The sequence below is a fragment of the Megalops cyprinoides genome, chromosome 4, assembly GCF_013368585.1.
Source record: "Megalops cyprinoides isolate fMegCyp1 chromosome 4, fMegCyp1.pri, whole genome shotgun sequence".
NCBI lineage: Eukaryota > Metazoa > Chordata > Actinopteri > Elopiformes > Megalopidae > Megalops > Megalops cyprinoides.
In genome coordinates this window covers 995,001-1,020,000 of record NC_050586.1, presented here as the reverse complement: position 1 = coordinate 1,020,000, position 25,000 = coordinate 995,001, and the positions used below count along the sequence as shown (strand labels likewise).

Genomic DNA, 25,000 nt, shown 5'->3' with positions numbered 1-25,000 from the left:
GTCCCTGCAGACCTGAATCTGTCCCAGTTCACCAAGATAGCACTCTGGCCCAACCTGTTCCTTTGAAGTTTGTTATAGGCAAAAGAACACAAAAGCCTGCTCCCCTCTGTCAGCCTCACAGTGCAATAGTTTCAAGTGGATCTGAATTAATTTCTTTTACATACATGTGGCCACACTGTCCTGATCAGTGCATTAAAGGCAAAGTAACCCAGCAAACAGGCCAAAGGCACCACTTGCTCACAGCTGGCCCTCTCTGTCCCAACAGCTCAGAGTCAGAGAGCTAGCCCTGAGCTCCAGCACAGAAACACAGCTCTGTCCCATCAGCTCAGAGTCAGAGAGCTAGGCCTGAACTCCAGCACAGAAACACAGCTCTGTCCCAACAGCTCAGAGTCAGAGAGCTAGCCCTGAGCTCCAGCACAGAAACACAGCTCTGTCCCAACAGCTCAGAGTCAGAGAGCTAGGCCTGAACTCCAGCACAGAAACACAGCTCTGTCCCAACAGCTCAGAGTCAGAGAGCTAGCCCTGAGCTCCAGCACAGAAACACAGCTCTGTCCCAACAGCTCAGAGTCAGAGAGCTAGGCCTGAACTCCAGCACAGAAACACAGCTCTGTCCCAACAGCTCAGAGTCAGAGAGCTAGCCCTGAACTCCAGCACAGAAACACAGCTCTGTCCCAACAGCTCAGAGTCAGAGAGCTAGCCCTGAACTCCAGCACAGAAACACAGCTCTGTCCCAACAGCTCAGAGTCAGAGAGCTAGGCCTGAACTCCAGCACAGAAACACAGCTCTGTCCCAACAGCTCAGAGAGAGCGGCTCTGTGGTGCCCTTTCTCCTCCTTCTCTTTTTTGGCTGTTCCCTGTGTCAGGGAGGCTTGTGCAACAGCGCCCATGATGGGGGCTATTTTTAGCAGCGTGTCCTCTCCTCTGGACCTGACAGAGGCTCAGGTACAGCACTGAGATCACAGTCAGGACAATATTCCACTCTGAGCATTTATAATGTGCTGTTATACGGATCAACTGCTCCTGCATGATGGCTTTGTGTTTAAATCCAACGTTTTAACATAATAATAAAGATCCGCTGGACTCAAAGGGAACTGTCTCGATCTCACTATTGTCTGCAAGGACCTGCACGCACACGCACGCGCACACACTCCACTGATAGAGCACTTTCCTCCAGAGACGAGGAATCTCTTTCACGCTCACAGAGGCACATTCCTCTGAGTGGCAGATTAGCAGGAGTCTGTCTGGCTCTCGATGAGGTGACAGAGAGACTCTCTCCAGCCTGCTGTTCTGCCTCTTAGCCCAGTGGAAACACACACACACAGCACCGCTGCCTGCAGCGGGACAGACACTGTTAGAGTATTACAGACAAACACTTTAAATATTTCAAAATACACCTCTCCACATTTAAGCACTGGAAAGATGAAGAGAAATTACAAATTGTTCTGGGGGAGGGAAACACTGCACCTTTAGCTGTATGGTACACATCTGAGTGCCACAGCCTGAGAGACAATGTGTGTGTGTGTTTCTGTATGTGTGTGTGTCTATATTTTTCAGTTAATTTTCATTTGTACGCATGAAAATTGCTCTGGCAATGCTGGACATCTGTGAGGTCATGCCAATAAAGCTTGTCTGAATTTGAAATTTGAATTTGACAGAATGCTGGCCAGTCTGTCTCTCTCAGGAGCTTCATTCAGCATTTCAGTAAAGCACAGGGAAGAGAATTTTAGCTAACTCTGAACAAGCTCACACCCCACCCAGCGACAGGAGGGGGCAAGAGGGGGCTTTGCCCCCTCAGTTGTATTTCTCCCCCCCCTCCCGTTTAAGTTTTATGTACCTTATAGAAAAATAGCAAAAACAACAAAAATATTGGCCAAGATACAAGTATCATAGAGACGGCAATTCTGTTTTTTCCATTGTAGCAATCTACAGAATGGAAACGACAGGAAAGTGAAGTTTCGGTCAACGAGAGGGAGAGAGGGAGAGAGAGAGAGAGAGAGCTGCATGGCATGAGCAGAAAGACAAACCGATCCGATCATTTTTTTTTTTTTTTTTTTTTTTTTTTTAACTTAACGACCCTGACACTGTTGGCTTTTTGGAATTTAGCAGTCATCTCTCAGTGGTTAGAATTGTTCATAAATTATCTTGTAGTCCTACGTTCCAAGTGCTCCGATTCTCTAAATTGTGCGAGGAGGACACTCAGGTTTAATACTGGCTTTACCACTGCTGTGAAATTTGATTTTGAAACAGTAGTCTTGTGTTGTTGCTATTTAGCCTTTTAGAGGCTATATCATGGTTAAATCAATGAATTTCATTAAACCTACCACCAGACCAATTTTAGGTGGTGACCTGGCAATCTGCCCCAAATATTCCTATTTCATATTATGGCCATGACGTACAAACACATGGAAAAGGTAAGGTAGGGATTGTTTGCATCTAGTCAAAACACCACTATATTGCCACCTGCAGGATAAAAAAAATGCAGAAATAGGCATAGCAGGATGATAACCTACTGTTTTACTACATAAAAAGACCCCCTCGCCATTTGTAATTGCCCCCTCAGTGACTTCATCCTGGTGCCGGGCCTGGCTCACACTTTTCCTCCACATCAGCCGGTAAGTTTGTCACTGGGTGGTGTAGTTGGCACAAAACATACAACGCAGTGATAGTTTTGTTGTGCTTCCATTGTCACCTGCTAGATTTTACACTCAATTTTACCATCTTTATTTAAACTGCGCGTGGTGCATGAGACCCTGTGGGGTACATGGGAGCACTCTGTGAGGATTTGTGAAGCGTTCACCCTGTATGACGCAGCGACTCGAAGGCCTGGGGCTGTCAGAAGAGGAGCTGAAATACAACCACGTGTTGCAGTGGGGGAGAGACAGACAGTAATAACAGCGAGTACTGCCTTCTGCCCACCGCAGCCTGTGAGCAACTCCATCAGAGAGAGACACTGCAGCAGGCTGGGCTCACCTGTCACTCAGAGCTTCAGCAGGACAGAGCACATGCGCGCACACACACACACACACTCACACACACACACACACACACACACACACACACACACACACACACACACACACACCCATGCATGCGCACACAAACAGGCACGCACGCGCACGCACTCGCACGCATACACACTCACACACACATGCACACACGCACGCACAGGCCCCTCAAATCCCGCTCGCCTCCCTGTGTCCCTCCTCACTGCTGTACGAGTGGGGGAGAGGGGTCAGAGGTTAAGCACGGACTCCCTCAACATACAGCTCACCTTCTCTCTCCCTCCCCCTCTCTCTCTCAAGTCTGCACGGCCCTTATATGCGTACTCCTCCTCAGCAGTGTGTTAATTCTACACAGTGACTGCATTCTCCTTACTTCTTAACAGTGTGATAAGTCTACACAGTGACTGTGCTCTCACTACTCCGGAGCAGCGCGTTAAATCTACATAGCCATAGCTGCTCTGACTTTTTACGCTGATTAACTGCTTATAAATGAAATGCGCTGTTGACACTCTGGCACACACAGATGTGTGGACCCCACAGATTCCCCCACTCAGACTGTAAACAGTGCAGTCAGTACAACAGAGCCGTAAACACACACACTGTCACAGTTCAAAGTTCAAAGGTGTATCTCTGACTCCTAACAGATGGTCAACCCCAGACTGCCCTCCACACAAATGAAAGTTATGAATATGAAAACATACTGTACTAAATAAACAAAGCAAATCAGCTCAGAGAGAGTGTGGGGAAAGGATTTTGCCAAAAATAACACTGCAATGTTGTGTTAATGGCAACTGCCTTTATCATGGGTAACAACTGTTTACAGCACTCACTGTTGACTTTTAATACGTTACGTAACCTATTTTTAACCTTCACAAGAAACGTCACGAGTTTGATCTGAACCAACACACTGCAGGGCCATAGTTCTGAGCTCTGATCCCCACTTCAGACACAACACAGTGATTATAAAGAGTTTCCATAAAGCACGTTCAGTCAGGCAAATTTCACCAAACTGATTTAACTTCTGAAATGCTGCTACAACAGTGAGCAGTTGCTTATACCAACACACACACACACACACACACACACACATTCTCTCTCTCTCTCTCACACCCCCCCCCCCCCACACACACACACACACACGCACACGCCCACACCTCAATGTGCTGAGAGTGTATCAGTCTGTGCACTAACACGTCCATCCTTGTACACCCCACGCAGTGTGTGAGGTGGAGAGTACTGCTGAAACAGCGCACAGCTCCGTCAGGCTGGGCTGAGGGCAGCAGGCGGCCTCTCTCCCTGCAGATCAGAGCACGGCCTTTTAAGGAGCAGAGTGGCACAGCAGGAGGGGGGCAAACAGCACTAAACAGCACTAAACACTCACAGCCAAGAGCTCAGCATCACAATGCTACTGAATCAAACCTAAAGCATGTCACAGAGAGCTTTAGAGGTCACATATACACACACACACACACACACACACACATACACATCAACAGTGATGACACACTTACAAAGTTTGTAAAGTTTGACAAAATGACTGATTAAAATGACTTAAACAGGTTTACTTTTAAAAACCAAATCAAGATCTGCAGTGCCCTCTTGTGGAAATATGATGTGGGTACATCAAAACAAAAAAAAATCAGAGAAAACTATCCATCATCACAGGCTGAAAATATATGCCTCTCTGGAGACAGCAGCAGTTATTAGGGCTTACAATGCTTACTGTGAGAGCTCTCCACTGGCCCACAGAGACATGAGAAAGCAGAGCTGGCACACAGTGTACAAAGAGCCCCGTTTAACCTGGATGCAGGACCCTCACACAGAGGGGGCAGGGTCACGAGGACGCGGCGCGCAGGAAGCTTCACTACCATGGAGGGGTAACAGACGCCTGCCAATCACAGGCCAGCAGGCACACCCGCCAATCACAGGCCAGCAGGCACACCCGCCAATCACAGGCCAGCAGGCACACCCGCCAATCACAGGCCAGCAGGCACACCCACCAATCACAGGCCAGCAGGCACACCCGCCAATCACAGGACAACTTTTGGAGGAAGGAACCCTGGGGCCGGAGCTGTTTGGTTACAAACCCACAGCAGAATAGTATGGTTCAACATTTACAGGTACAGACCCAAACTAAAAGCAACACACTGATGATCCTCCCTCTGGTGCTGTTGTTTCTCTTCTCTGTAGTGTCTCATGAACACACTCACTCTGGACAGCAGTGCAGTGTTGCCACCCAGGCTGAGTTGCCCTAAGAACAGGCTGACAGTGCTCATAATTCTCTGTGCTTCTCTATGGATTCAGAGTGTTACAGCACCGACAAATCATTATTCCTCCATCTCCCTGTAAGTTCCCTTACTCACCACTAGGTGTCAGTCACTTTTAACAGCAGAAGGGAACCAGCCTTTTGTGCTGGACATTAGAAGTTTGAGGCTGGTCTTTAAAAGATTAAATAGGAATGTGAAATAAATAAAACAAGCTTATGATAGTCAACTGTGATTGTAACCATAATTAGGGTACTCTCTGTGAAAGGTCAAGCCCCTGGAGTGAGTCTGTGAGTGTGTGTGTGTGGGGGGGGGGGTGTTATTTGTGCATCGTGATCTTTGTGGGTCTTTGTGGGATCTCGTCTCTGCTGTGAGTCACATGACATCTCCCGTTTACATGAACTAATTTGTTTCACATAATCAGCAGAGGTCAAAGGTCAAACCCATGACACAACATGCAGAAACTTTCTAAGACTCCTTTCTTACCCACAGATCTGAGGAATGTTTTATGCTCGTGTCATGGGACATGACAGCATATTTGCCTTTTTAATATCTGAATAATTCACTCATACTCTCATTCAACAGAGGCACATAATTTCAGTTCATTAGATGGAGGATGTTTTAGTTTCAGTTCATTAGATGGAGGATGTTTCAGAAAAACAGGGAGGAAATGCAACAGAAGAAAGAAGAGAGTGAACAAGTGAGAGAGACATGCCAGGAGGAGCGAGGGAAAGGAAGAGACAGGAGCAGAGGATTGTGGGAGAGCGAGGAGGATGAGGCTGACCTTCCTGCCGGAGAACAGCATGCAGATGTGGTGCATGGAGCCCCCGTTCTTGGTCAGCTCCTTCTTCAGGGTTTTGGGGGACGGCAGTGTCCAGCCACCCTTGTGGGGTGTGTTGGACTCCAGGCAGTTGAGGGCGTTGTCGGAGGTGAAGCAGGGCGGGCGTGGCTCCTGCAGCAGACTGCCCTCGCTGTGGGTGCGGCGGCGCAGCGAGTTCTGCACGCTCAGCCCTCCCCCGTGCTTCTCGCAGGGCGGGGCCTCCACCAGCCCACGCTCCAGGCAGTTATCATCGCTGTCGTCCTCTTCCTCCTCCTCCTCCTCCTCCTCATCGCGGTCATCCTCCTCGTCCTCATTCTCCTCGTCGGTGGCCGGAGAGGACACGGCGTCGGTGCTGAAGGAGCGGTCCAGACGCAGCTCCGGGATGATGAAGGAAGAGGAGGAGGAGGAGGGGAGGGCTGCTCTGCCGGCCGCCTCCGAAACGCTGTCCTCCTCCCCCACCTGCCTCCCCTTGCCCTCCTCCCCGTCCCTCTCCCCCCCCACGCTCCGGCTCCCCCCCCCCACGCTCCGGCTCTCCTCCCCAACGCTCTGGCACTCCTCCCCCTCAGTGGATGGTGGGGGTGTGGGGGGGGCCTTCTCTTCACTGGCCACCAGGGGACGTGCTTCCTCCAGGGGGGTCAGGTCTCCCGCAGGGGGGGGCGCTGTGACGGGGGCCTCGGAGGGGCTGCTCGGAGATGGCTCCTCCTCCTCCCGCTCTGGCCCCTGGTGTCCCGGCTCGCACAGTCTGTGAGACTTGGGTTCGAGCATCTGAGGGAAAGGAGGCAGAAACACACAAAAGCTTCAGAGTCAGTGAGTGACCGGGAGGCTTCCACCACCTGCACAGGCCATTAGAGAAATCAATGACAATCATGTTACATTGACTCCCAGCTACCATTTGTGTTGTCAGCACACTTAAAAAAAAGTCAGAAGCATTCCACCTTGAAAATGAAGGAGCTTCAAGTCTCTGAGGGTGTGCTAGACTCAGAGGAAGGGAGGATCAGACAGGAGAGATAATCACTCTGCAGCCGTTTTTACCTCAAGAAGATCCAGTTCAATCAAAGCCCTCTTTCCTGTGGCCACAATCCCGCTGTTTAAATTCCCTTCCTGTCCCTCTGAAGATGGAGGCACACCTCCACAGATAACCTCACCTGAAGAGCTCAGAAAGGCTTTGATTTGAGAGACTGCATAACGTTAACTCCATTAATCTGCAGTCATTTCTCCTGATACAGCTTCTCTGCTGTAGGACTCATTCATGCATCTCAGCTCTGTATGCTGTCCTGAACACAGAGCGCCCTCTGCTGGAGGGGCTGCATACAATTATGCACACCCCGTTACAGAACCAAAGAAAGCAGACGTGGTAAGCTAAAAAAACCAATAAGAGCTTTTATTTCCTCCTCTGAGGTCAGCAGTGAGCTATGTGTGATGATGATGGAGCCAGCCTGTTCCTACAGACAGCACAGAGGGCAGCCCCTCTCTCCAGTTAGCTCAGACACAATGCTACCCCTCTTCCTTCCTCTCTTTCAGTGCTCCATCCCTCACTTTTCCTGGCACTGACCTGGATTCAGCTCAATCATCTCTGGAATGCCATGCAGAAAAACACCCTCTATACCCCCGAAACAGGGCTCCACCCCACAGGGGCTCCGCTTGGGGTCACAGGGGTCATCGTGCCACCCCTCCTCTGCCATTCCACGCGTATCTCTGACGCATTCAGCAGCGCTCTCTCTGAAAACCCACTCTGATCTGAGTGACCTATCCATTCCACCAAGAAAGATGTGCATAAGGGTTTGTTTTTTTCCCTCCATTTTGTCATTGTTGTGGAATGAATGCAGGTTTCTACAGCGGTGTCTGTTGCTCGTGTTTGCCCTGGATGTTTGGCCTCTGTAATGTTTTCAGGGTGAAATGTGGTGGCCTGTGTAAAAAAAAAAAAAGAAAAACAGCATCAGGTGAGTTTAACAAGCCCAATAACACATGGTGCCGTGAGGTCATTATCCTGACACCTTCCGGTGGAGGAGTGACAAAGAGCCGCCATCAAACGCACCCGGTGCACACGCACCCTGCGGGCAATTACTGCGACCCTGACAGGTGCGCCACGGGCAGAAACAGTCTTTATGAGATCATTTATTCTGGAAACGCCTCGTTAGCTGGGAACACACCCAGCGGTCACCCTGCCCCGAGCGGCGGACAGGAAGCCTACCAGTACCTCATCTGCTCTCTCTCTCAGATGCTGCTCCTCAGAGACCCTCACAGCTGCAGAGCTGGACTCTGAGACGGGAGGTTTCGACAGGAGGAACCTGGAACAGCTGATGTAAGGGTGTGAAATTATTTCAAAGGTCTCAACCTGCTTTCAGGTGAGGGACCCTGTGCATCCCACCTGGGTAACGCGCAACAGACCCTCTGTGCCAGGAGTCTGCAGTGGGGGGCTAGCTGTTAATTAAGCTGTAATTAAACTGGGTATTTTTGGTGCCCTGTTCCACAGAGTGGAAATGGGGTTGGAATAGGGACAAGGCCTCCTTCCAGGGAGAGATGGTGTAACAGTGAAATCTGCTTTCTGTCTGCCTTATGGACCACTGGCACTCAGAGGGCAGAGTGAAACAATGACCCCAAACCCCACTCCCGTTCGGCCTCTCCTTCTTCAGCCTCAGCATGGTGAAGGTGACCCAGTTTGAAACGAGAAAAGGAAAAGAGGAATAAATGTCCCTGCTCCACAGGAGGCCAGCCCAAAACTGCACTAAAAAAATCCCTCATCATGTTGGAGACGGAGGTAACATTATCCCGGTCTCCCCTGGAAACTGCCAGCCTGCTGGGGCCCTACTATCACAGCCATCAGAGCTCAGAGAGGGAGAATAACGCACCGTACAGCTCCATCAGAGCTCAGAGAGGGAGAATAACGTACACACAGCTCCATCAGAGCTCAGAGAGGGAGAATAACGCACCGCACAGCTCCATCAGAGCTCAGAGTGGGAGAATAACGCACCGCGCAGCTCCATCAGAGCTCAGAGAGGGAGAATAACGCACCGCACAGCTCCATCAGAGCTCAGAGAGGGAGAATAACGCACCGCACAGCTCCATCAGAGCTCAGAGAGGGAGAATAACGCACCGTACAGCTCCATCAGAGCTCAGAGAGGGAGAATAACGCACCGCACAGCTCCAGAAACAAACCCTTATCAGCTGTAAAACGCAAAGGGCTACAGCGACACCCCATCCTCAGCCAGGCTGCAGGTGTGGCTGTGAGTCGCAGGGGAAAGCAGTGGAATCTGCTCAGGAGCACCAGCCCCAGCAGCTGCAGGTCTCACCCCCCACCTGCAAATTTGTGTGGGCCCTGCAGGGGTTTCCAAGTGGAGCTGGGAGATACCACTTCCAGACACGGGGGCTACCATGTCCCAGACTGACCCTGCTCACGGAGCCACCACCCAGCACAGACATTAGAGCCGTAATGGCCATCCTGTGAAAGTGATGCATAATTTGCTCGTTCGGTATTTGGAAATAGCCTGCCTTCTGTGCTGCAGTCTATGCCCTTCATTCACCAGAATCCTCTTTTCCCCTCTTTTACCAGCCGAGCAGAGACAGTCCCACACACTCTCCACAGCAATCCCTCTCAGGACACTGATCCGAAAACACTTTCCCTGGGTGTTAGAGCACCACCGTGCCCTGCAGCCCTGCCAAAAGCAGAGATAACTCCTCATACATCAGCTGAGCTGATGCTCTCATTCAGAGTGACTGACAATATTATATTAATATTAATCTTATTATATACATTTATATTAATTGCTTTACAGTAATATAAATATAATGATCTATTTATACTGCTGTATACCTTCCTGAAGCACCAGGCGAAGAAGGTTCCTAAGGGCCACAGCACCAGGGCCTCCCTGGGATTAAAACTGGCAACCTATCGGTTTGCAGCCCTACTCCCACTCCCGCTCCATAGTCCTGCTTTTTCATGTGAATGACGGTGAGCTCAGAGCATCTGAGAGACCTGCTCACCTGCTGTTCCACACAGGAAAGCTCAGTGATCTGTTTCTGAAACGCCTGGCATCACACCAGACGGGAAAGACACTTCACAGCAGAGTTACGGAGTGTGTCTGAGGTGTTTCCTGCAGATGTGTGTAAACAGGCAGAGAAGGGCTGAGTGATGCTGTGGGGTGTGCGCGTGTGTGCGCGTGTGTGCGTGAGTGTGCGTGTGCACATACACACATGCACAAACACACGCAGCCAAAGGACGCTCACACTAACCAAAGGGAGAGGTAAGGAGTAAAAATCTACAGCAGACATCTGCTGCCGGTAATTTACGGGATCATGAAAAAAATGTGAAAAAGAGAGGGAAATAATCTGAATTCTTCTCTTTCAATACTTCACTCTCTCCATCCCTCCTTCCCTCTGAACATCACTTCCTCTCTCTCTACCACCTCTCCATCATTCTGTCTCTCCACACACCGTGGAGATATATCCTCCCTCTCTCACTAATCGCATCATCTGTTTCTTACGGAACAGAGGCAGGAGTGCCGCTCCCCTCCTCGCCGCCTCCCTCTCACAGCCTGCAGCACAGATCACCACGAGGTGAAGAAAATGTAAAACTTAATCTTTATTAAGCAATAAAGGAGCAATAATAACCAGAAATTATTTCAGATCTTTGGATTTGCTTTTCTTGTTGCGTAACAGTGTACTTGATAGAGCTTTTAAAAGAAACTTTAAAGTCTCTGACACACTCTCAGTCTACAGGCCACACCCCCTTCCTCTCTGCCCCTCCCTCTCTCACAAACTGAATTTCATTATAATAGGAAAAAGGTAATGGGAAAATCATCTCTAATTACAGTTAATTTGTGAGTTGAAAGTGGGAGAGTAGAGTACCATCTACTGTAGATGCTAGATGCTGACAGAAAAGCACACAGCAGGAGTCACAGAATCAGGGTAAATCTGCGAGTATGTAAAAGTATGTAAAAACTCAATACATAATAATAATTACATCTATTGAGATAAGAGTGCACTGTTATTGTATGGTAAATGGGCTGATGTATCTATTATCTGGGTTTTTGTTTTGGGCATTTGGCAGGGATAGAGGGAGCAACCCTTCAGACACATGTCCCTCAGTTACTGACTGGGAAGCTCTCGCAGTAACAGCACTTTATCTCTAGAGGGCGCCGTAGCTGTAAAACAGTCCTGAGGCATTATGAACCCCAACAGGGAGGAGCAATCAATCATTCTTTGCACTCCTTAGCAGAACAGGTGATTGGGTCAGATCAAAGCGTTTTGACTGGCTCATACAGGTCAGTGACTGAGCCCATGACCTCTCCACCCAATCAGGGGGCTCACTGAGTCTCCTCCCATCGCAGACTGTGCTGGCTGGCTTCCTGCTCTGAAGCTCAGCTGTCTGGTGCTGAAACAGCTCAGAGCATCGTGAGACGGCACCATTGCAGAGGCGGCTGGAGGTTCGAGGAGCTCCGGCTGCACGCCCAGCCTCGCCCGTCTGCAGGTGCATTTCCGGGTAAGTGAAGTGCACCCTTTCCTGGGATCCTCCCGAGTGACCTCAGGCAGGTCGATTCTGCCCCAGGCAGACACCACTCCTCATTAACTGTGAGGTGATGTGGGGGCGGGCTGATACACCAGTGTCCCAAGGTAATTTAATACTCCAACCTTCATTCAATCAGAACAAGGAGGGGCAGACTTTATATTCAAACAAACTGCTCTGCTAACAGCAGCTGCTGCCAGAGAATGAAGACTCTGGACTCACAAAGTGCTGTGAGCACCCGGGAAAAACAGGCTTGAAGGAAGCAGAAAATAAAAATAAAAAATCTCACAGGAATTTGTTTGTGTGTTCGCTCACCCTGCACTGACCTTGGGGTTCTCAGAAAGTCCCTGTTGTTTGTCGTGCGTTAATATTAGCTGCAAATTGACTGTGAAATCACAAGGCTGCACTTTTTCCAGACAGAGCAAACAGCAGATGACTACACGAGCAATGAAAAGCCCTTCATACAGAAAACAAACTCCCAGTGGCGGGGGGGCTGGGGGCCAATAGCCTGGTATTTTTAGGATCAGAGTCATACTTCCAAGCAGAACGTCCAACTCAATCCATCTCCATCTGTTTCCAGCTGATTTCACATGCAGGTACGTCAGAGAGAAAAGCAGCGCACAGCGTTTTGCATTTCTGACTGAAACATCATCACATTTACTTTACTTTTAAAGGCCCAGCACTGTACAGGACTACTTTATCAATATTAAATATAATGTAATGTATTAGGAATCAATTGAAAAAGACTTATAGGACTTGTAATGAAACAATATCACGAACAACACCAATCCGCGGCGGGAGAGAGGGAACCTGGGAGGATGGAGGGGGAGCATGCAGGGTGAGGGGGCAGCGTGACCCCTGAGGCCAGAGGACTGCACATCTCCACGCTAAAGCAAACGCCCTCCAGAGAGCGGGGGCTGCACCGAGCTGGAGCAGCGGGAAACAGAAGCAGGAGGCGTCAGTGTCCTCCGTCTCTTACTGAAGATGCCACTGTAGTGAAACGCACGCTGCTTAGGTGCAGAGCAACAACATTCAAACTCCCATCCCATAACTGTGTATCCTCATTCCCACTCAGAAACGAGCTCTCTGGTCCCTGCAGCTGTCTGACCACGGTAATGATATCACCCTGTGAAATAAACCCTCTACCTCTCTGCCTCAACCTCTGGGGCACGGCTGAAATCTGAACAGGGTAATTACCTGTTGCACAAACTGGAGGATCTTTTCCTGTGGAATGCACGGTCTCTTTGGAACAGGATCAAATGATACCACCAGGAGTAAAACTGTGATGGATCTCAGTTTATTTTAGGACCACAGATAACATGGACTGAGTAAAGGTAAGATCAGGGATCATTAGCTTTCCTGACTTCACTTCACTTCACACACACACACACACACACACACAGGCTTCTCACAACATAAATACTATGTAGATAATCATGGTTATTTCAGAATGCCTTTTGATACTGTCTCTGTGGTAAATATCAAGTAGAAAATAAAAATGCAAACTAACATTAGTACATATTCAGTTGTTGAATCTTAACTAATTTCTTGTTAACTAAATATTTTGAAATTAAAAATATAAAGTTAAAATGAATTAAAGTGAAAAATTAATAAATTAATAATTATTATTAATTAAAATCCCTGCACCCCCCCACCACCTTTGCTGACAGTACACTGCAGGACAGAGAGATCATGAGGGCGGGATCATGCGCACGCTCAGTCTGAAGGAAAGCGTTTTGTTTTGGAAACAGGACAGAAAATGGACAGAACAGGAACAGACTCGAGCAGAAGGGGGGGTTTAAGTTAATGCAATCTGAAACTGGCCTTCTCTGCCGCTATTGCTTACACAAGCGTTAAGAGCATTATGCTCAGAACAGTTCCTCCCGCGGACGCCACAGAGGCTGGCTATACACCTCTACACTGCGTTTACCCTGCCTGCGGGGGGCGGGCAGCTGCCAAATATGGCAACAGAAATAGATCAATGAATAAATCAGCTTTTCAGTTTTCCTGGCTAGGTCTCTCAGTGACATCATCATGACGTCCCAGCGGTTAAGGTTAATGATTACAGTTACAGTCATCTGCATTCAGCAGCTTTTTAGCGACTCAACTGACACCCCGACTGCGGTCCTTCTCCCCTCTCCTCAGTCACCCAGCTTTGATTTGAGTCCTGTTCCACCCCTCAGGTTCTACCCTGCCAGCGTAGGACTCCATGCGCACTTACAGACCAACCTACAGACCAACCCACAACCTGCTCACAGACCAACCCAGAACCTCCTCACAGACCTCCTCACAGACCAACCCACAACCTGCTCACAGACTAACCCACAACCTGTTCACAGACCTCCTCACAGACCAACCCACAACCTCCTCACAGTCCAACCCACAACCTCCTCACAGACCTCCTGACAGACCAACCCACAACCTGCTCACAGACCAACCCACAACCTCCTCACAGACCTCCTGACAGACCAACCCACAACCTCCTCACAGTCCAACCCACAACCTCCTCACAGACCTCCTGACAGACCAACCCACAACCTCCTCACAGTCCAACCCACAACCTCCTCACAGACCTCCTGACAGACCAACCCACAACCTGCTCACAGACCAACCCACAACCTCCTCACAGACCTGCTCACAGACCAGCCCACGACCTGCTCACAGACCTGCTCACAGACCTGCACTGCACAGTTCTGGCACAGACACACAGGATGCAAATTAGTGTTACCATAAACACACAGTTCCAGGCAAACAATCTCCCACTCCAGGCTGTCAATGTGAAGTGTGTGTGCTTCCTGTGACTCTGAATCTACTCACACTCTGAGTGATGACGTCTCTTTCAGCCAGAATCCAGGCCTGGCAATTTGCTTTACTGATGTTGCACTCTGCTGTAGTACACAATACATTTACTAGGTGCCAGACTTTTGCGCACAGTTCCACAGAACCTGGCGAGGCACTTTGTGCTAAAGCAGAGCATCATCCAGCTGTAAGATGCTTTGTGTCTGAGTCTCGCTGGCTCCTGGCGTGATGGGAGAGAGCAGCAGAGAGCAACAGCAATGCATCTTCCCCATAACCAGCCTGAGCCTGCAGCCCTGCATCCTACCAGCTGGCTGCCTTCCAGAGGCAGGGACGAGAAAGCCAGACTGAAGGCAACACACACACCCACCTCACCAACACAGCAGCAAATAAGGAGGTCCAGCTCACACAGGAACGTCAACACCCCCACAGCAGGGTTATTCTGGAAAGGGTGTGTCCAGCACCGGTGTGGTCCGGGGGCATGCGGCAACATCGCATGCTCCTCCCTGCGAGATGCTGGCCGAGTCGCTCCCCTCCCAATATTCTGCTTTTCCCAATTTACACCGGAAACCGCACTGCGAACCGTGTCAATACACAGCACTTCTGCACAACTGCCATGACAATAAATCTTTACTCGCACATTGCAGGGAATGAGATCATCCTGGTTAAGGAACAATTACAGAGAGGCGACTGGAGCCACCACAGCAGCTGCGGACACAGAGACCGCACCTCGCACACAAATCTTTAATCTCAGCATCGGTCAATACGAGGGCGTGAGAAGGAGAACGAGACATTGATGTACCCCCCACTGCCCAAAGTCACAGAGCTGCTCTGATTAAGATGAAAACCATGGCAATTATATTCAAAACCTTGTTTGGCTTCAAAATGAGACACCAGCTGGAATGCCCTGTGCTCAATTCAAGAAAGTCTTCAGACAAAAAGAAATACCACACCAGTGTGTTTGTGTTTCATAAAGCCTAATGTGTTCGGAAAGTTGTTTCTGCAGGTATAAACCTCCCGAAGCTCCTGAGTTATCATAATTAAAACACCGGAGGGTTCCCCTTCTGAACGGAAAAACCGCGTTTCGCTGCAGGACAAACATCTGAGATTTTGCTTCTCAGAGCCTTCTAACCGACATGAACACACAGCTATTTCCTCGAGTGTTCACCATCAGGTTTTTTTTTTTTTTTTTTAGTAATTTTTAGTAAATGCAGAATACCAGCACACAGAGAAAGCTAACAGCTGATGACACAGTTGTGTGATGTTACTAGGGATCTTACAAATCCATTTACTGTGGATAACCACAGAAAACTGGCATTTTATGTTTAGGAGAGCCAAACAGGGAATCTCTTCATTAGGATAAGGAAACTGAGAATTTCCCAATTTTGAAGATTACTGCTTTTAAGAAATTATAGTGCTGAAAAAACACACAACTGTAATGAAGTAGGTGGAGCTTTCCTACACCGGCAACCCTGCACTGAACATTGACCCTCTCCTACACTGGAGCATAGACTCCTGGACTGCATTTTAATGCACATGGTTACATTTTGCAAGCATTACTGATGCTGTGGAACTCTTTAAGAGCATAGTTACTGAGCCTCAGAGGCTGAGGGTGAGGGCGGGTATGGCAGGCCTCAGAGGCTGAGGGTGAGGGTGGGTATGGCAGACCTCAGAGGCTCAGGGTGAGGGCAGGTATGGCAGGTCATTCAGGTGAGCTGCGTTTATAAATCTCTGTTTGCTGTTGGTCAGTCTGATAGATATTTGATAGTTTCAGCAGGAAAGCCGAAGAGACTATTCGGTTGTAGTGATGTGTTTTTGCATTCTTTGCTCCTGGTTTTACCCTAAATCCAATGCACCTCGCACTTTCAGTGATCATTGCCAGTGTAGTTTCACCGCACAGCTAACAAACCACATCTACTGCATCTATTTTGGGATCATTTAAGCAAGTTTTAGTCACAAACTTCAGGTTCTTCTGTGACTAAATGTAACAGAGATTTGCAGAGAGTTTAAAGAGATCTGATGGATTCTTGGCACAGTGTCCATCTGCTGGTGACATCAGCGAGACAAGAAAAACAAGGGAAGGAAGCCGGGGGGAGGGGGGGGTGTGGATGGATGGAGAGAAAGAATTAAAGGATAAAGCTGCAAGATGGCAGAACTAAATTCTGAACATAAAATGACTGTAAATCATTATATGAACTGTTACATGTTCAGCAATTTGGTTTTTATTGTATGCTTTGACAACATCATTTTGTTTAGTGTAATACCAACAAAGCTAATGAAGTGAATATGAAAGAGAAGATGAAATCAGGAATTATCTAAGCTAATTATGTCTGCTGCATTAAAACAAAGCAAAATCTCTTTACAGTCCAAAGAAAGGGTTCATAATACAGTCATCATGCTGACAAGCCCTGGTGTCCTATGCCCACTGTCAGCCTTTTATATTAAAGATTATAAAGATAATAGAAAATAAAGGATGAGGAAATTCGGACTGTTCTGTTGTTTCGTCTGGAGTGTATGAGTTCTTCTAAACAGTGGGCAGGCCGGGCAGCAGGAGCAGAGGCAGGTGATTCACAGCGGAACTGAAAAGTGGAAAACTCTGGAGGCCCAGGACGGCGGCACACCCAGCTGTGCACACTCCCCCCGTGCAAACGCACTGCTGTATGCACAGTGAAATCACAGACACAGAGCTCACCGGGTTAATGCGTCTGCAGAGGGGGCAGCTGCGGGACCAGCCTAATCAGGAAGCTCCTCCTCCATTATTCATGACCAGCGGCTCACCGCTGTGGAGAACCACTGAGCTGTGGGACACCACACGGAGCCACACACCGCCAGAGAACAGACAATACAGGGAGGGAGACGGTGATCATTCTGAACATGCTATTTTGCTGTTATCTTTCATGATTTGTTTTCTCAGATGAGATGGTTTAAGACACAGAGCTGTCTTCCCTCTGGGATCTGCCTCCTTTTGCCTGCACCGACTCTGGGAGGGGCAGACTCTGCCCACCCCGGCAGGGACAGACTCCGCCTACTCTGGGAGGGGTTGGATGAAGTACAGGTCTTAATCAGCCAATTCACAAGTACCTCAATATGCAGTCTCCCAGCCCCCCAAGGTGCTTCTCTGAAGGCACCCACCCCTATCTGGACAGGTGTCTGACTGCTGATCAGTAATGGTGACACGAACCAATTTTAAACTGCAGTTCTGAACTGACTGTGGGTGTGAAATCTAAGGGTATTAATCACTGAATACAGCGAGTCAAGAAAAATCAGCTTATCAACAACCAATCACAGCCCTCAACCTGTCGGCTGCTTTGTGACCTCACAATGCATCACTTCCACAGGAAGCTGTGGCGACGGCAGCTCTTTCAGATTAACAGGAAGCAGAACCCCCTGGGACCCTGGGAAGGATTCATTAAAGGCTTGTGCTCTTTCATTAATATTTCATTCTCAACAGAAAACCACCCAAAACAGAAAATAGGTGAGCTGATGAATGGGGTGAGTTCACCACAGTCTCGTGTGATGACAAGTTCAAGGGCTTGTACTGTTGTAGTGCAGTATGAGGTTGTGTGAGCTTAGTCTCATACACCTCATCCACACAGGCAGAGGGGCTGTGCCTTCACACAGAGCTGGGAAATGTCACAACATGACACAAAGATCTGCCACAATGCTTATTACAGAGCAACACAACAGAAGTGTATCCATTCAAGGTAATGAGCAACAGTGTCAGACTGGGATAACAACACTCCCAGACCAGTGAGTGTGAGCATAACATTAGTCAAGCAATACCACAAGTTAACTTGTTCCAACCTGACTAGACAGCCTAGAAACTATGGGAAGCCAAGTACACACAATTACTAAGGATCTTTTGAGATATTCATAAATCTTTTGAGATATTCATAAATGTGTGGGTCTTAAATATTAAAAAAACATGCTGTCCTCAGAGTGACTATTTAGTTGATATTACACATGAAAAGTGAGCTCAGATTAACAGCAAGTAATTAATCTCCAGTTGTTGTGATTATGCCTTTGGCAAACCCTACCTGCTAAAGAAACATCACATGGCTCAATTTAAATAGCAATACAAAAAGACACATTACACACATAAGCTAAAATGTATTGCCATAAAGTATGTAAAAAGACATTTAAATTAGTGATGTTTAAAATTTAAATTATATATTATATATAACAATAATGTCATCTCTTATAAGGACATGCCTGTAGAAAATATACTTGTTTAAAACTCTAAAGAAAGGAAACTGAAAAACAAGTAGAAACTCACTCCATTTCTGACACCACCACACAGAGTACTTCTATATAATGTCACACACACCTCTCTCTAAACTGCTCGAGGAAAAAAAGAACTTGACCAGGAAGCGAGAAGCCCTTCAGTTCAGTCTGCTACTCTTCAGCTGATCGCTCTACTCCAGCTTCCTGTGACAGCAAACCACTCCCTGACCTCACACACACACGCACGCACACATACACACACATACAGGCACACAGGCAAACACAGTGATAGTGTTATACACCTACCTTGTTGAAAACGCCACTGTAAGTTTAAAAGAATTATGCATACAGTCTCTTCAGACACAAATCTGAGCCACTTATGTACAGCGCAATAATGACTGGAAAGCAGAGAGAAGCACGTTAAAGGAAGTTCACCTGCACAGAGATCCAGACCACAGCACAGACAGACCTGGAGCCTTTCTCCTCTGCATCACAGTGCATGCCACTCAAGCCCTGTCTCTCCCTCTCTCTTCCTTAGTCTTGGCTCGGTCACGTGTGTGTGTGTGTGTGTGTGTGTGTGTGGATTGTTGCTAAAGTCGAGTCAAGATGGAGCCCAAGAGAGCTGCGAGTTGTTATGGAGAGAGAGAGGGAGAGAGAGAGAGGAGAGAGAGAGAGAGAGAGAGAGAGAGGAGAGAGAGAGAGAGAGAGAGAGAGAGAGAGAGGGAGAGGGAGAGGGAGAGGGAGAGGGAGAGGGAGAGGGAGAGGGAGAGAGAGAGAGAGAGAGAGAGAGAGAGAGAGGGAGAGAGAGAGAGAGAGAGAGAGAGAGAGAGAGAGAGAGAGAGAGAGAGGGAGAGAGAGGGAGAGAGAGGGAGAGAGATAGAGAGAGAGGAGGGGCCAGGCAATAAAAGATCACGAGAGAAGAGGATAGGAAGACAGACATCAGCCATACCCCTGTGGCAGGGAAAGACTTGAATTCACTTTAAAGAAAGACTAAAGAGGAGAGACAGAGAGGAGGAGGGAGGCAGAGAGAGAGAAGAACAAAGCCTTTGCCATTAAAGTCATCTCCCACCCAGACACAGAGAGAGTCATTAAAGAGCACTGCATGGTCCCCTGTCCCATAGGATCCATATTATACCCACCACACACACACACACACACACACACACACACACACGCACGCACGCACGCTCGCACACACCAAAGCTCTGCTGTCTGCTATCTCCCATACTCTGGGGAGTGTGGCCAGTGGCGAACAGCAGGGTTATTAAGACCAACATATCTGACATGAAAAGCTTTGTTTGACCTTTCAAACAGAAACATGCACTCCATCACAGGGCTTACACACACACACACACACACACACACACACACACACACACACTTGTGCTGGCACACACACAGTCTGAGAAGAAATACACTTGTCCTCCTCCCTCTCCTAATTCAACACTAAGAGTATATACTACCCGCTGCAGCACTGTAGTGTCAGATCAGTGTCTCTGAACCCAACATCTAGCGGAGAGGGAGGTGGACCAGAAATGCGGCAGATTTTCAGTGTGACAGAAAGTGTTTCAGGCAGACTTCAGAGAGATCTCCCGCTCAGCCCCCACACTGCAGCACAGCTTCAGGGGACTCGTTGTACCCCCGTTCCGGTCCTGCTGCCGAATTCACACTGACACCTAACACTTCTGCTTCCCCTCGAGCTGCCGAGCCAAACCCCATCCATCTGCCCTCCGCTGACAGGCCAGCTACTGCCCTCCGCTCTGGCCTGACAGCGAATGGTTAAACCACCCCCTCTCTGGGAAATACCAGCGCCATCGGTCTTAATGCCAAACCCTCCGCAAAGAAAGCTCACTCCGCTCTGAGGTCTTTTACTGCACAGTGCTGTGACACAGGTGAGCGGCACTCACACCGGCCAACTTCAGAAGCGACAGCACAAAACATCAGCGGTCAGGTCCGGCGTCTGACAGCCCAAACAGAGCTCGAGGGACAGGCTCACAAAAGGAAGAGAACGCTGCCTGTTTCCTGACTCCGATCCGAATGTGGGACACCCTGCGAAGCAGCAGAGATGGTGTGAGCATGCAGGGTCCTGCAGGTGTACCTTGGACACTGGCATCTGGCAGCCCAGACGAGCCACTCCGTGAGTATCTCCCAGGAAACGAGGATGAGGCACTCCAGCGAGCAGTGAGGAGCGCGTGAGAGTGGGATGGTGTGTGCGAGAGAGGGAGAAAGAGAGAAGGAGAGAGAGGGAGAGAGACAGAGAGAGAGAGAGGGGGGAAGAGAGAGAGACAGAGAGAGAAAGAGAGAAGGAGAGAGAGGTAGAGAGACAGAGAGAGAGAGGGGGGGAGAGAGAGAGAGAAAGAAAAAGAGAAAAACAGAGAAAAGAAGAAGAGAAAAAAGAAAAGAGAGAGAGAGGAGTTGTGCCGGTAAGTCTGTCTGTTGTCTGAGCTGAGGCTGCTGGGAGGCTGTGAGGCTGGGAGCAGCAGTGAGGAGACCGCTCTTTTTAACACCCCCCCAGCAAGGCTGCCCCCCTCCGTACAGTACACGCGCCAATGAGGGGAGGGGCACGTGTGTTCCCGCAGACCCACTGCCTCAGTCCCAGGACTATTTTTAGCAGCAGCCAAACTGTGAATCAAAATCTCTGCCTCGCGTTCACACCCTCTCTGAAATATGACCCTGCTCTCCGATTGGTCGTCTCCACACCTGGTCCCTGCGGTTCTCTGTCAGCTCTGAAGTGACCCACATGCCAGAGTGCTATTAACGGGCCCTTTCCCCTGGCCTGTACACTGCTCTGCCCAGCTGGCTGTCGGATCCATTCCCCAGTCAGACTCTGGGCAAGGCATTTAAACCAAACTGAAAAACGCCCAGCTGTATGAATGTATGATTCGTAAAGATGTAAGCTATTCAAGTGGCTCTGGATCAGGAAATAACGTAACATCATGATGGACTGTCACACACATCTGTCCATCTCCCCACTAGCGAGAGTGTTTGTGTGTGTGTGTGTGTGTGTGTGTGTGTTTGTGTGTGTGTATGTGTATGTGTATGTGTGTGCGTTTGTGCGTGTGTGTGGGGGGGCATTGGACCCCTTAGCCACCTCAGATCAGCATGACTCACCTGCACAGATGCTCTTATCCAGGATAATGTAAATACCATACATATATATTACCCGTTTACACAGCTTCATGGTTCTTAACATCATTCAGGACGAGTACCACAACAGCAGTGTCCTCTGGCTGGGATTTGAACCTTTAGCCTTCTGGTGGTAATCCCTGACCCCGGAACCCTGACCCCTACCCACTACACCACACTGCAATCCCTGACCCCTACCCACTGCACCACACACCTGCCTGAAATTCACACCAAGGGCTCACAACATTCACAGCAAGGACCCTATGAGCCCAACAACAGCACTGCTGCTCCTAAGAATTCCACAGAAGGACAGGAGCACAGAGCGTCTCTCTGCAGACTGACACACGGATGGATCTGGAGTAGAGAACAGGGCAGGATTCTAGGCTCAGGTAACACCCCGAAAAGGGCCCATTTAAGTTCCTTTTGGAAATGCCTTCAGAATGTGCTGTGAGGAGAGAGAGGGGAGAGAGGAGAGAGAGGGAGAGAGGGAGAGAGAGGGAAAGAGAGGGAAAGAGAGGGAGAGAGAGGGAGAGAGAGGAAAGAGAGGGGAGAGAGGGGAGAGAGATAGAGAGGAGAGAGAGGGAAAGAGAGGGAAAGAGAGGGAGAGAGAGGGAGAGAGAGAGAGAGAGAGGAAAGAGAGGGGAGAGAGAGATAGAGAGGAGAGAGAGGGAAAGAGAGGGAAAGAGAAGGAGAGAGAGAGGGAGAGAGAAGGGAGAGAGAGAGGGGAGAGAGGGGAGAGAGGAGAGAGAGGGGAGAGGAGAGAGAGAGGGGAGAGAGGGGAGGTGAGTGCTGTAGACTGTGTTGCTCTCCCGAGTGTTGAGCTCCGAGAGTGTTGAGCTCCGAGAGTGTTGAGCACTGAGAGTGTTGAGCACTGAGAGTGTTGAGCTCCGAGAGTGTTGAGCACTGAGAGTGTTGAGCACTGAGAGTGTTGAGCTCAGAGATTGTTGAGCTCTGAGCGTGTTGAGCTCCTAGAGTGTTGAGCTCCGAGAGTGTTGAGCACTGAGAGTGTTGAGCTCCGAGAGTGTTGAGCACTGAGAGTGTTGAGCACTGAGAGTGTTGAGCTCCGAGAGTGTTCCTCTCCCAGTGCTGCTCAGTGCTCTGAGTGCTGTGCTCTTAGTGCTTTTGTGCTGATTTTCACGCTGCATTCTGCAGCTTCAGGAGGATTAGTGGCCAATGGGAGTAAGAGCAAACAGCGGCTGTCTCTTCTCTGCTCAGGCTCAAATCGAAAGGCAAGAGAAGCTGCTACGCATGGGGGTGCGTGGGAGCCCGGGTTCGAGAGAGAGGCTCATAGGGACACGCTCGCTGGTGATCTGTCCACTGAGAAATGCACACACGGCTGCATCACACGCAGACAGCGAGATGAGACTGCAGACGAGAGAAGCACGTCTGAGCTGCAGGGAGCAGAAAAAGAAAATTAGACGCGCTACCCCTCCTTCCTCCTCCCTCCTCCTCCTCTAATCCCTGCCCACTGCAGTGCCACATAAACACACAAACACTGAATTTGTATGACAAACATCTCAACAAAATAAACAAACACTAACTGCTTGGCAGGTTGGCTCAGGAGCAAAGTAAACAACTTTAAACACATGCAAGATGCATCCCCATGGAAACCAGTATGTTCCAAACTTCACCTGGGCCGGTTTGTACCTCAGCGTGCGCCACCCCAGCGCGCGACTCTGGTGAGTTAAATGCAGCGTCCTGCACGAGGTCACCTGACAGTAGATTGCTACTTCTAGTCCCGCTGTACTGTTACTCTGTGTCCTTCACTTCCCCACAATGCACCTCACTCCCACCAGCAACAACATGAGCACCAACCAAACAACCTCCCTTCAAATGACCAAAACCTTTCAGGAACATGACACACTGTCTAAATCACCCAGATATCCCTGAAACAGGAGATACAGGAACCAACCTGAGAAAATGTGTCCATGAATGAATCAGGAGTCTTTCAAATATGCAAAAAGCCCCCACAAGATAAAAAGTTAAATATACATTTAATAATCTTCAGCAGTTACAACAGAGCGAACTTTTAATTAGCTGAGGCCCCATGGTGGAGCTGAAGAGGTGTCTGAAATAGGCTCGCGTCTCTGGGGTGCAGAGGGATTTACGCAGACATTCACTGCAGCCATTCATCAAAATGTAAGCAGCTCATCAAAGTCCAATCCCTTCCCAAAGCAAAAGGCCACACTGCAGCATGAAGGACTGGAATCAGCCCTGAGACAGAGAGACATCAGCACATAGAGAGAGAGAGAGAGAGACAGCATAGAGAGAGAGAGAGAGAGAGAGAGAGAGACAGCATAGAGAGAGAGAGAGAGAGAGAGAGAGAGAGAGAGAGAGGGAGAGAGAGACAGCATAGAGAGAGAGAGAGAGAGAGAGAGAGGGAGAGAGAGAGAGAGAGAGAGAGAGAGAGAGAGACGGAGAGAGAGAGAGGGAGAGAGAGAGAGAGCATAGAGAGAGAGAGAGAGCACAGAGACAGCACTGCTCTGGAGGTCTTTTCCCCTTCAGATACAGGGATACTGAGGTGAACACACCAGCACAGAGCTTCAGTAACAAAGGCCTTTCAGAGCCCCCCCTGCAGGACAGAAACTGTTGTTCTCCACCAAGGCTGAGCCTAAAAACTCAACTGTACTAACACTATACTACACTAATACTTAACACGATTCAGCAAAAATGCTGCTTCTCAGTGATGTTCACAACGAAACGAAACCCGCAAAAATGATGGGAAATGCATTTATGAGATTCATATTCCTGTCTGAATGTGCAAATGAATTCAAGTGAATGTAGGGGTCAATTATTCCAGTTTGGGAACCATGGAATATCTGAACACCTTCCAACAGACACACTAAACTGCAACCATACACTTCTCTGAAAAGTGTTGCACACAGGGCGAGGCAGTGTTCTCTATGTTCATCTGAACTCACCCTTTAAAACATGCTTCTCTCCGACACTGCAGTGATACGACAGCCTCTCAGTAGATAAAAGGACACCAGCGGCACCCACCCCTGTGCTAACAGGACACGCTGTGTGAAAATCATTCAGTCCTCCATTCTGTTTCTCAAACAAGCAAGCAGCTAAATAACCTGACACTGCAGCATTGCTAAGCAGATCTCACCAGCTTCCAAATCCTGCAATCCTGATATGTACCTCTAGGTGTCAGTACTACAAGTTAGTTGACTAATTTGTTGTACATTTGGTGGAAAACTGCACTATGCAGATTACTGCTTGTGCTTGCAACAAAATGGCAGCTAAAAAAAAATCACCCAACA

General features: G+C 48.9%; 1 protein-coding gene across 1 annotated transcript in view; it reads right to left on the bottom strand.

The window, feature by feature from the left end:
- The window catches only part of LOC118776042 (regulator of G-protein signaling 3-like), a 69,973-nt gene that overhangs the window by 23,358 nt on the left and 21,615 nt on the right, over positions 1-25,000 (bottom strand). The window contains 1 exon segment of the mRNA XM_036526112.1: positions 6,050-6,850. Coding sequence (XP_036382005.1) covers positions 6,050-6,850 — 801 coding nt within the window.